The 13,189-nt window shown below is 43.5% G+C and overlaps 1 protein-coding gene across 5 annotated transcripts in view; it reads right to left on the bottom strand.

Moving 5' to 3' along the window:
- VPS35L (VPS35 endosomal protein sorting factor like) overlaps window positions 1-13,189 on the bottom strand; it is a 146,727-nt gene that overhangs the window by 30,263 nt on the left and 103,275 nt on the right. For all 5 annotated transcript variants that reach the window (XR_010110514.1, XM_063598474.1, XM_055100228.2 and 2 more), the window contains one exon: window positions 3,454-3,593. Coding sequence is in view for 4 of the 5 variants with exons in the window: in XM_063598474.1 (XP_063454544.1) it covers window positions 3,454-3,593 (140 nt within the window). In the remaining variant the exon portion in view is untranslated. The remainder of the gene's footprint in view (window positions 1-3,453; window positions 3,594-13,189) is intronic.

Genomic DNA, 13,189 nt, shown 5'->3' with positions numbered 1-13,189 from the left:
GTACTAATATGGAGATCTGAAAACAGTGACATCAAGTGTCAAGTGAAGGGGCTCTAGAAAATGCCAGTGCACGCTGCCCCATCTTGGGGTGCCGCCTATCCTCCCTGCAGGACAACAAGGGGCCCCCATCCTGAAGCCATGACTGCAGTCCTTGAGCCTGGCCTCCTGACCTTGCTCCCCTCTGTCTGAGGACTTGGAATCTGAACAGGGAGAGTCAGAAGCTGAGTCACTTTCTGTTTTCTCAGCTTTACTGAGATATAATTCACATGCCAAACAGTATACCTGCTAAAATGTACAATTCAGTGATTGTCAGGATATTCACAGAGTTGTGCGATCATCAATACAGTCAATTTTGGAACATATCATCACCCCAAAAAGGAACCTGGATCCACTGGAGCTCAGGCACTTTTATGGCTCAAGTTCAGGGTGATGTTTCTCAAATATGGTCCTAGGACCACTTAGCCCTGAATCACTGAAGGGGGCTTTTAAAAATGCCCATTTGCCAAACATGGTTGATCCCACCTGTAATCCCAGGTACTGGGGAGGGTGAGGGAGGAGGATTGCTTGAGGCCAGGAGTTCAAGACCAGCCTGGGAAATGTAGTGAGAATGTACCTCTATAAAACATTTAAAAAAAATTAGCCAGGCGTGGTGGCTGGCACATGCCTGTTGGCCCAGCTACTTGGGAGGCTGAGGCAGGAGGATCACTTTAGCCCAGGAGCTCAGCCTAGGCATACAGCAAGACCCCTTCTCAAAATAAAACAATCAGATGATTTTAAAAATGCTGATTTGTGAGCCTATTTCAACCTACTGAGTGAGACTCTGGGAGGGGCCCCGGGAATCTGCATTTTAACAAGGGTCTGAGATTCCCACGCACATTAACTCTACCAGTGGTGCTTAATCTGTTCTGTGCCATGCACCCTGCGGCAGCCAGGTGAAGCCTATACACTCCATGGAATACTATTTTTATTTTTTTTTTGAGATGGAGTCTTGCTCTGTTGCCCAGGCTGGAGTACAGTGGCACAATCTTGGCTCACTACAACCTCTACCTCCCAGGTTCAAGCGATTCTCCTGCCACAGCCTCCCTGGTAGCTGAGATTACAGGTGCCTGCCACCACTCCTGGCTAATTTTTGTATTTTTAGTAGAGACGGGGTTTTACCATGTTGGCCAGGCTGGTCTCGAACACCTGACCTCAGGTGACCCACCTGCTTCAGCCTCCCAAAGTGTTGGGATTACTGGAGTGAGCCATCGTGCCTGGCCCTTGGAATACATTTTTTTTTTTTTGAGATGGAGTCTTGCTCTGTTGTCCAGGCTGGAGTGCGGTGGTGCAATCTCGGCTCACTGCAACCTCCGCCTCCTGGGTTCAAGCGATTCTCCTGCCTCAGCCTCCCAAGTAGCTGGGATTGCAGGTGCCCACCACCATGCCCAGCTAATTTTTGTACTTTTAGTAGATGTGGGGTTTTGCCATGTTGGCCAGGCTGGTCTCAAACTCCTGACCTCAGGTGATCTGTCCACCTCCACCTCCCAAAGTGCTGGGATACAGGCATGAGCCACGGTGCCCAGCCCTTGGAATATTATTTTTAATGCAGCAAATAAAACACATAAGACTAAAAAGCAAACCAATTACACTAAAATACAGCTGGCAAAATATTTTTTCAATGCTTCTGTGATACTGTAATCTGTTGCTTCTTTGTGAATGCATTAACGGCTCTAGCAATGGGCTTAATAACTGCTGTGCTTTGAAAGGAAGAACATACACAATCTTCTGAAATATCTTTCACATCTGAAATGTGATGTGAACATATCTGTTGATTTCTTTTGGTGACAAAGTCCCAGCTACTGCTACTACTACTGTGGCTTTTTGCCTGTAATTCATCATTGAGTGAAAGGTAAATTTCACTCAGAGGTTTGTTAAAATAAAGCTGTCATTTTCCTCATCCAAATTCATGTCACTCTGCCAGACCCCCAGGGAGTAGATGGACTCCAGGTTATAAGGACCCTTGCTAGGGAGGGTCCAGGAATTCCTCCTGCTGGGTCCTGGGAGTGGCCTCATTCTTTCCAACTCAAGCCTGGCTGTACATCTCTTCCATCCCAGGAAAAACCCAGCATCCTTCCAACGATGCCCCTCTTAATTTCTGCTATCTTTAGTTTCTGTTATTTGCCATCAAAAGAACTTTGTCGCCACCTTCCTAGTGCTTTCTAGAAAGTTTACTATGTGCAGAGGCATGGTTCTGACCTTGTGAGTACTCACTAACTTAATATTCATGGCAACCCAGAAGTGACAGTTCTTATCCTCATTTTATAGACAAGGAAACTGCAGCCCAGGGATGTTATATTATTGCCCAAGAACGCAGAGCTGGAAGAAGGATGGGCCAGGATTCCATGCTGGACATCTTGGTTCCGAGGCCTGTGCCCTTCCCCACTGGGCGACACCTCTGCCTTGGCAGTATAGAGAGTGCAGTGGACTAAATATTTGTATCCCCCTGCAAATTCATACACGGAGACCCTAATCCCAATGTGATGGGATTTGGAGGTGGGGCCCTTGGGTAGTAATTAGGTCCCAGAGGACCAATTGCTCAAAAGGCCGGAGAGCTTGCCCTTGCTTTTTCTTTCTGTCACATGAGGACATAACGGGAAGATGGGCCTGCAGTCCCAGCTGCTCAGGAGGCTGAGGCGGGAGAATCACTTGAGCCTAGGAGTTCAAGCCTACAGTGAGCTATAACTGCACCACTGCACTCCAGCCTGGGTGACAGAGCAAGACTCCTAAACAAACACACAAAAAGGCCTGGCATGGTGGCTCACACCTGTAATCCCAGCACTCTGGGAGGCCAAGGCAGGTGGATCACCTGAGGTCAGGAGTTCAAGACCAGCCTGAACAACATGGTGAAACTCCATCTCTACTAAAAATACAAAAATTAGCCAGGCGTGATGGCGGGCGCCTGTAATCCTAGCTACTCGGGAGGCTGAGGCAGGAGAATCACTTGAACCTGGGGGGTGGAGGTTGAAGTGAGCCAAGATCATGCCATTGCACTACAGCCTGGGCAACAATAGTGAAACTCCATCTCAAAAAAAAAAAAAAAAAAAAAAAGAGACAGAGAGAGAAGATGGTTGTCTGCAACCTGGAAGTGGGTCCTCACTAGAACTCAACCAGACTGGCACCCTGATCTGACTTCCAGCTTTAAGAACTCTGAGAAATAAATGTTGTTTAAGACCCCAGTCTATGGCACTTTGTAATAGCAGCCTGAGCTGACATAGTACCTCACCTCTACTATTATAGTACGATCCCCACCCAGCAAGAATAGAAAATTCATTAAGCAATTCAAATACCTAACTGGAAAACCAACACAAAGATACTAGATAGAATGTTCCTGCAGTTTTAGGCCTAAGAACACATATAATATTATAAGGCAGGTGAAAGGAAGACATGTCCTGCGGTTCTGCTGAGGAAACGTACCGGAACTATTAATAAAGTAGAAAAGAAATTGCAGAGGAATTCCAGAAGGAACGATTCTGATGGCCGCATCTTCCCGTCAATATTAATCATCTTTGGAACTTCCGGAACAAGGCTTATAGCGGCTTTGAAAAAAGCATCAGCTGCAAGACAGAAGATAAAAGTCAGTGTATTAGAACTCTGGGAAATTTAGTTGGCTTTCTTCTTCACGTGGCCTGAAGGCCAGTCCTGAGAGTTAGGTGGAAGCCAGGCCATGCCGAGGGCAGGTCCTAGCAGAAGGTTTCTGCAAACCATGATGGAGCTGGAGGAATATTTGCTTGACAGGGCACTGCTTCAGCTCAGAGAACCTCTGTTAAATTGTCTTTAGATTATTAATTGAAAAAAGCAGGTCGCAAATTTTTGTAAAAAGTCTAGAAATGACAGTTGCCTGGGCTAAAGCTCAACTTGGATTGGTTCGTTGAATTCTCATGTCTACCAGTGCGAGGAAGGTGCTGTCAACAGGTGTACTTCACAGACGAGAAACAAGGGAAGGAAAGAGAAGCAATTCATCCTGCAACAGTGTCCTGTGTATGAAGTTCCAGTGTTGGTGGTAGAGCTGCAGCTCAAACCCAGGTCTGTTTGAATCTATTCTAGTGCACACCATTTTTGTTAAATAGCCATCAAAATGTCTGAAGGAACACAGCACACACACACACACACACACACACACACACACTCAGCTTAAAGGCTTCTGATTAACATCAGCTCCATAGAATCATTTGGGAAATGAAGATATTTAAAGAGCTATGAAAAAATCTGTAAAACAAGAAGACTTCAAAGGGAGTAAGAGAGGAAGAAAAGGAGTGGAGAGAGAATGTGTGTGCACAACAGGAGATGGGGTGGAAGGGATGAGGGAGAGCAGGAAGGATGGGAGGTGGAGGGGAGGACGGAGAGGGAGAGAAAGTTCTTTCTAAAACTGCCAAGGTATTGACCGTGAGAAAAAGCCTCAAGGTCAAAACAATCAAAACACTGACCTGACAAATGAAATTTTAAACTACCTGACAAGATCAAATGTTTTCATGGTCCAAATGGACTTCCACTCCAAAACGACTTCCAGTGATGCAAAGAGAACACTGTAGGGGTGAACAGCATCCTGAATTAAAACAGGAACACCAGCCAGCACACCAGAGGGGCAAATGCAACAGCAAATGCTCACTTTCCTGGGAAGAAAGGCCTATGTTTAATGAGAAGAGTATGTGTCTGAAGATGGATGGTGGAGTTTTGCCATCTCTTCCTTCTTCAAAGGAGAGGGGAAAAAAAACATGTCACAGAAAGACACTCCTTGTAAAGCTTTCTGAGTCAAGTTAGCTCTGCTCTGGAAGCTTCTTTGCCTGGCTTTCTCCTGAACCCCAAACTCAAACCCCTTCCACATTTATTAAGCCCCAACTGTGAACAGGGTACTGTCATGGGCAGGTAGACAAACAGATGAAAAACAAGTGAGAGAAAGCGTTGACAACATAAACTGTGGCAATGAGACCAACATAATCATACTAATTAACAACTATTTTTTTTTCTGTTTTTTTTTTTTTTTTTTTTTCCAGACAGGGTCTTGCTCTGTCGCACAGGCTGAAGTGCAACGGCGTGATCTCGACTCACTGAAGCCTCTGCCTCCTGGGCTCCAGCCATCCTCCTACCTCAGCCTCCCCAGTAACTGGGACTACAGGAGTGCACCATCATCCCTGGCTAATTTTTGTATTTTTTGTAGAGATGGGGTTTCACCGTGTTTCCCAAGCTGGTCCCAAACTCCTGAGCTCAAGCGATCTGCCTGACTCGGCCTCCTAAAGTTCTGGGATTACAGGCGTGAGCCACCGCATTGGGCCAACACTTATTTTCTAAGCCTGTTACATATTTTGGTCTACGAATCCACTTATCTCAATTGTTTTGGGGAGAGACATTAAATATGGGGCTTGAGGAAAAGCCACCTGATGTCCGTTCTGATAGAGAAACCTTCCAGAAAGGGTCAGAGCCTGCAGGGTCTTCTATCTTGTGACCACTAGTAAGACATGGCCCGACCAGGTGCGGTGGCTCACGCCTGTAATCTCAGCACTTTGGGAGGCCAGTGGGTCGATCACTTGAGGTCAGGAGTTCGAGACCAGCCTGGCCAATATGGTGAAACCCTGTCTCTATTAAAAATACAAAAATTAGCTGGGCATGGTGGTACATGCCTGTAATTCCAGCTACTCGGGAGGCTGAGGCAGGAGAATCACTTGAACCTGTCGGTCAGAGGTTGCAGTGAGCTGAGCCTGGGCAACAGAGCAATGCTCTGTCTCAAAAAAAAAAAAAAAAAGAAAGAAAGAAAGAAAAACATGGCCCTACTTATGGAACCCACAGGATCTCCTAGGCCCTATCTTCAAGCAGTTCATTTCCTTAGTCCTCCCGCAGTCCCACAGTGAAGTAAGTATATCATGAAACAAGGTTCTCAGTGGGAATGCAAATTCTGCTCAGAGCAACTTGAAAGACCATTTTTTTCTATTTATGTGTTTGTTACTGACTGGCCCAGAGAATGTGCCTATTATTATGCCTCATTAAAAAGAGAGCAGCTTTGTCCCCAGAACTTGGCTCCTCTCACCCGCCCCGCCCAGTTTCCACTCTAAAGGACGGAGCTAAAATAAACAGTTATTTAAAGGTTGGGGCATGCGGGGTTCCAAAGCAGATTTTTAGTTCTATCCTCAGAAGACTTGCCCCATATAGAAAATATTGTCTGGAGACTTCTCAATCTTATCTTAGTAATTAGAAATCAAATCCTACCCCATGTGAGAGCAGTTTATCCTTATAGTTTAAAGTTCAGAATAATCATGTCAACTTCATGTAACACTTTGTTTTGTAGCTATTAAGAGCTATGGAAGCTCATTTCAGATATAACGGATTTTTTTTTTAAAGACCTACAGAAAAAGGAGAACTCAGATTCCCAGTAGTAAAGAATATTGTCCCCTCTTTGAGTAATACCCCACAAGCACAGGCAACCAAAGCAAAAACGGACAAATGGGATCACATCAACTTAAAAAGCTCCGCACAGCAAAGGAAACAATCAACAAAGTGAAACGAGAACCCACAGAATGGGAGAAAATATTTGCAAACTACCCATCTGATAAAGGATTAATAACCAGAACATAAGCAGCTCAAACAACTCTATAGGAAAAAAAATCTAATAATCAGATTTTAAAAATGGGCAAAAGATTTCAATAGATGTTTCTCAAAAAAAAAATACAAATGGCAAACAAGCATATGAAAAGGTGCTCAACATCATTGATCAGAGAAATGCAAATGAAAACTATAATGAGATATCATCGAACCCCAGTTAAAATGGCTTTTATCCAAAAGACAGGCAACGACAAATGCTGGTGAGAATGTGGAGAAAAGGGGAACCCTCACACACTGCTGGTGCAAATGTTAAATTAGTACAACTACTACGGAGAACAATTCAGAGGTTTCTGAAAACGCTAAAAATAGAGCTACCATATGATCCAGCAATCCCACCACTGGATATACACCCAAAAGAAAGGAAATCAGTATATCGAAGAGATATCTGCACTCCTGTTTGTTGCAGCACTGTTCACAATAGCCAAGATTTGGAAGCAATCTAAGTGTCCATCAACAGACAAATGGATAAAGAAAATGTGGTACATATACACAATGGAGTACTATGCAGCCATAAAAAAGGAGATTCTGTCATTTTCAACAACATGGGTGAAACTGGAGGGCATTATGTTAAGTGAATTAAGCCAGGCACAGGAAGGCAACCTTTGCATGTTCTCACTTATTTGTGGGAGCTAAAAACAAAAACAATTGAACCCATGGAGACAGAGAGTAGAAGGATAGTTACCAGAGGCTGGGAAAGGTAATGGTGGGGCATGGTGGGGAGTGGGAATGGTTACTGCATACAAAATAAAAATAGAAACAATGAATAAGACCTAGTATTTGATAGCACAACACAGTGACTCTAGTCAATAATTTAATTGTACATTTAAAAATAACTGAAAGAATATAACTGAATTGTTTGTAGCACAAAGGATAAATGCTTGAGGGGATGGATACCCCATTCTCTAGGATGTAATTATTATACACTGCCTGCCTGAATCAAAACATCTCATGTACCTTGTAAATATATACACTTACTAAGTACCCACAAAAATTTTTTTAGAAAAGGAAAAAATATATATTGTCCTGGTTCCACTAGAGGAAGGGGAAAAGCAGCAAGTACATGGACTAGGCTTCCTCCATCCAAGTCCTCTGGGGTTCACGGGACATTCATGTTTTTTTTTGTTTGTTTGTTTTAGACGAACTCTTGCTCTGTTGCCCAGGCTGGAATGCAGTGATGTGATCTCAGCTCACTGCAGCCTCCGCCTCCTGGGTTCAAGCGATTCTCCTGCCTCAGCCTCCCAAGTAGCTGAGACTACAGGCACATGCCACCGTGCCAGGCTAATTTTTGTATTTTTAGTAGAGATGGGGTTTCACCATGTTGGGCAAGCTGGTCTTAACTCCTGGCCTCAGGTGATCCGGCTGCCTTGGCCTCCCAAAGTGCTGGGATTACAGGCGTGAGCCACTGTTCCCTGCTGGGACATCCATGTTTCTTTTCCATATCCCTTTTTTTTTTTTTCTGCTTATATTTCCAGTGTCTCAGAACGATCATTGCATATCCCATCTTAAAGGCAAAACCCAAACCAGAAAAACCCCACTCAGGTCTTGCTGACCCAACACCACAGTCACTGTATTTGAGACCCCTTTTTCTTGAAAAACGGACTTCACTTTTTTGAGCAGCATTCTATCGTTCTTTCCACACAGCAATTGACGTATCTCACGGCACTGCTCTCTGCTGGGCAGAGAGCAAACACAGACAGCCACCATCCCCATATTCGTAGTAAGAGAAACTCCAGAAACGCAGCCACCGTCCCCATATTCATAGTAAGAAAAATTGCATAAACATAGCCACTGCCCCCATATTTGTAAGAGCACTGTAGTACTCTTGGAGTGCTCTATTGTAAGAATTGTTGGGGTCCTTGCTAAAAATATGGGGACAGACTACCTCATCATTTTGTATATATGATGAGTAAAAGCCAGGGATGCTCACTGGCAAAATATCACATTTGACATTTTCCATCTGAAGTTTCAGGCTCTCCTGTTCTCAACCTGAGTAGTTTCAAAAGGTCTGTGGACTACTGAAAGAACATGATATTCGGGAAACTTCTGCAAGGACAGGAAGAAATCAAACACTCAGAACACAAAGCCATTAAAACCCCACAGATGGACTCCAAAATATATGTCACAAGCAAATAGCTGCGGGAAAGGGTGAGATGCAGACAGAAGCTGAAAATAAGGGCTTAGCTGAAGATGCTAGGTAAACTGTATGTTTTGATTATTCATGCTGCCTAGCTACCATAAATGATTGGGTCAATCATTCCTGTTGGATGAAGATATCTTTATAACAACTCTAAGATCATTTGAAGAAAAAGTGAAAACAGCTTAAAGTTCCAAAATGTAAAAAAAAAAAAAAAAAAAAAAAAAAAAGAAATTACTGCACTGTTGCACCAAGCAAGTAATATAGCTAATAAAGAGCATAAGGCAGATCTATATGTTTTGAGGTATATTTGAGGTATAAAGACATCTATGACATATTACATACAAAAAATCGGGGGGGAGGGTGGCGGGGGAAAAAAAGAAAAAAAAAGGACAAAAAGTCACACAGCTGTATACGTGTGAGCCTATCTTTGCAAAGGAAAAAAAGTATATAAACTTATGTAGATGCATAGAAAGGTCAGGCAAGATAAATGCCAAACTATTAGGTGTAATATTGGAGTGGTGGATGAGGATGGACACCAAATTTTTCACTTACTGATAGGCTACTGTCTTGGAATTTTAATTGAAATTTATTATTATTGAGACTTTGCTCTTGTTGCCCAGTGCAATGGCGTGATCTCGGCTCACCACAACCTCCACCTCCTGCGTTCAAGTGATTCTCCTGCCTCAGCCTCCAGAGTAGCTGGGATTGTAGGCATGAGCCACCATGCCCGGCTAATTTTTTGTATTTTTAGTAGAGACGGGGCTTCTCCATGTTGGTCAGGCTGATCTCGAACTCCTGAACTCAGGTGATCTGCCTGCCTCTGCCTCCCAAAGTGCTGGGATTACAGCCATGAGCCACTGTGCCCGGCCTATTATTATTATTATTATTATTTTTTTTTTTTGAGGCAGAGTCTTGCTCTGTCACCCAGGTTGAAGTGCAGTGGTGCGATTTCAGCTCACTGCAACCTCTGCCTCCTGGGTTCAAGCAATTTGCCTGCCTCACCCTCTCAAGTAGCTGGGATTATAGGCGTCTGCTACCATGTCCCTGTAGGAGCTCGGTTAGGGTGATGTCAGAAATTGTAAGAGAAAATTATAGGAGAAATGCAAGCTTTCTTGGAAGGCCGGAAGGTTTTACAAAAGCTTTAGGAAAGGGTTATGGCTGAAGGCAGCCTAATCCTCTTTACCTTGAGTTGATAGCAAAAGAGCAAATAGTAAGTGAATGTGGGGGGGTTTATCTAAATAGCTTGTTTACTCATGTGGTCCTAAGACCGACCTTTGATCATCTGTGGGTGTATGACTGCTGTCTACTCAGAAGGTCGGCAATGTTAATTACCTTCTAGTGGTGTTTACTCGAGACCTTTGTCATTTAATCTGTACTAAATAAATGCGAACTTTGCCGGCTTATGGAAGCCAATGCTGCAGTCAGGCAGCAGAGCCTCTTAGCCATGCTGACAGGCAAAATATCCGTGTCAGTCTTTTATCCGTCACTGGGTCAGGGTCTGCAGGTCAGATCTGGCATACCTGGCTAATTTTTGTATTTTTTTTTTTAGTAGAGATGGCATTTCACCATGTTGGCCAGGCAGGTCTCGAACCCCTGACCTCAGGTGATCTGCCTGCCTCTGCCTCCCAAAGTGCTAGGATTACAGGCATGAGCCACCGTGCCTGGCCTATTTTTATTATTATTTTTTGAGACAGGGCCTTGCTCTGCTGCCCAGGCTGGATTGCAGTGGTACCGTCATAGCTCACTCCTGCCTCAACCTCCTGGGCTCGAACAACCCTCCCACTTCAGCCTGCCAAGTGGCTGGGACTACAGGCGTGCGCCATCATGCCTGCTGATTTTTTTAGTTTTTTTTTATTCATATTTTGTACAGACTGGGTCTCACTATGTTGCCCAGGCTTAAATTTCTAAAAATAATTTTTCTTGAACATACAAAAGCAATACAAGTTTGCTGTAAAATGTTCAGTCCTAGAAATGTATAAAACAGAAATACGGCAAAACAATGTACTCCCTATTTAACCAGAGTAGGACAAGGTGGAGATGGGAGTAGGGACAGGGCCACACACTGCATGGACCCTTAATACTCCTGCTGTTCTAAGGGGCAGCCACCCCAGTTCCCTGTATGTGTAAGGCACAGCACCAAGCTGAGGGGTGATACACACACTGTGGGGACCAACCAGGGATGCTGTTCTGCACTGCACCATGAGGATGGCGGGAAGGGTCCTCTCTAATTAGCTTCTCCATGAAATGAGTCAGACTTCAGGCTTGAAGCTCCCCAGTCAGTCCACTTGCAAGGGTTCTTCTTCTCAAGGCTTTAAAAAGCTCCATATCGTGCTCTGGGGCCTCTTCGAGCTCCTGTAGATAATTCAGGGGCAGTAACCTCCCACTGGGATGTCCACCTGAGGAGCCCCACTGGCATCTGTTGTGTGTACCAAGGCTTTCAATACACCTCTGTCTGAACAATAGAGTTCCACATTCTAAGAGGCTAAAATACCAATTGGGCAACTGTCAGAAAGCTTCAAAATGCTCAGAATTAAGATGCAGGTTATTTATTGTCTGCCAGAGCAAAAACTTGCAAAGAGTTCATATATTTTTCAACAGGAGTTCGGAGGAAAAAAAATAGAGGGGGGCCATTTGAAGAAATAATTTGTAGCACTTCCAAAAAAGAAGAAGAAGAAACAGAATACCAAACAGCCATTACAAAGAGGGTATTGATTGACACCAAGATTTACAGAGAAGCCAAAAAAGGCTTATGAAAAACACTGTAGAAGACATAATTCCATTTATTGCTAAGGGGGAAAGAGAACTACATATATATATATATATATATATATATATATATATATATATATATATAGGAGAATATAGATAAATGGAGAGTGAAGGAGAAAGGAGAATAGAGAGGCAGAGAGCATACAAGAATAATGAATATTTTAAAATGGATATATAAAAGAAAAAAATCAAGATGTCCATACTGTTAGCAACAGCAGATTTGGGGGTGGGGTGGGGAGATACAGCATATTATTGGAGACTTTTATCTCAGGGCTTTTTACTTTTTAAGAGTCCTACATTTCTGTATGGTTGGAAGTTTTTCAAATGAGCATTCTGAATTTTTATAGCGAAAGTCATTAAGATTTAAAATACAGATTGCCTAGATTTTCAACTGGATACAGGACAATCTCACCAAACACCCTCAATACATGATAAAAGGAATTCAGACTTAACTAGGACCTACAAGAGTAAATGCAACCTTTTGTATCGTTGGCATTGGTGATATGGAAAATGAGTCAATACATGAATCATAAGTGACAGTCAAGAAGTGATAACCCAACCCACCTTCAAAATTGGCATTTTGCTTTTTTTCAATAATGCATTAGGTCAGTGCTAATGGAAATCTTTACCACTCGTCAGTCATAAACTCCTGAGGCTGAACAAAACCTCAAAGGTAATTCAGTTCACTCCTAGATCTTCAATCCATCAATCCATCAATCCAACTACCCTCCTAGGTAACTCAGGAAACTCAGACTGACAGCTGTCCTAGCCCAGGAAGATCGAAGAATAGAAAAACCATTATTTCTTCTTTATTTTTTTTTTTTGAGACAGGGTCACACTCTGTTGCCCAGGCTGGAGTGCAGTGGTGCAATCACGGCTCACTGCAACCTCCACCTCCCAGGTTCAAACAATTCTCGTGCCTTGTTAGCCTCCCGAGTAGCTGGGACTACAGGCGCACACCACCACGCCCGGCTAATTTTTGTATTTTTAGTAGAGACGGGGTTTTGTCATGTTGGCCGGGCTGGTCTCGAACTCCTAGCCTCTAGTGATCCACCGTCTCGGCCTCCCAAAGTGCTGGGATTACAGGCGTGAGCCACCGTGCCCGGCCAAAAATCGTAAGTTCTTAAGACAAGATGTTCCAAGGGTTGAAGACTCCCATCTCTTGAATGTGTATTAGTAAAGCAGGGTTCTGGCTATAAAAATCATCACTCTCTCTCAAGGTATACAAACCCCATTGCAAAACATCTTTACCCATCTTCAACATTTTCTATCTCCGTATGAGTTTAGGTTTGGATTGACAATATCGATATCATGGAAACTACCACATAAAATGCAACATCCAGACATATCTTCTTCCTGAAAACTTTACCTGCAATGAAGATGTGCTGCCACCAAGTGATGGGGTGCCTTTGGCAAAGCCTTGTGGTCTCAGTGGCCAAGTTATCCACAGGCAAGTCACTGATAGAGATTTACCACTATCTATTACTAGCCCGTGTTTTTGTAATAGAACTTGTTATTCCAACAGCTAAGTTTGAGGACTTATGGGCCACTATTTTGATATGTACATAAAGCAAGATGTAAAGAAATATGAATCTCCAGGAACAATTAAATACCTTATACATTAATGCTTAATTGCTATCAATGATGGCTTAA

The sequence above is a fragment of the Pan paniscus genome, chromosome 18, assembly GCF_029289425.2.
Source record: "Pan paniscus chromosome 18, NHGRI_mPanPan1-v2.0_pri, whole genome shotgun sequence".
NCBI lineage: Eukaryota > Metazoa > Chordata > Mammalia > Primates > Hominidae > Pan > Pan paniscus.
The sequence above is the reverse complement of the archived record's forward strand: the minus strand, read 5'-3'. Positions and strand labels throughout refer to the sequence as shown.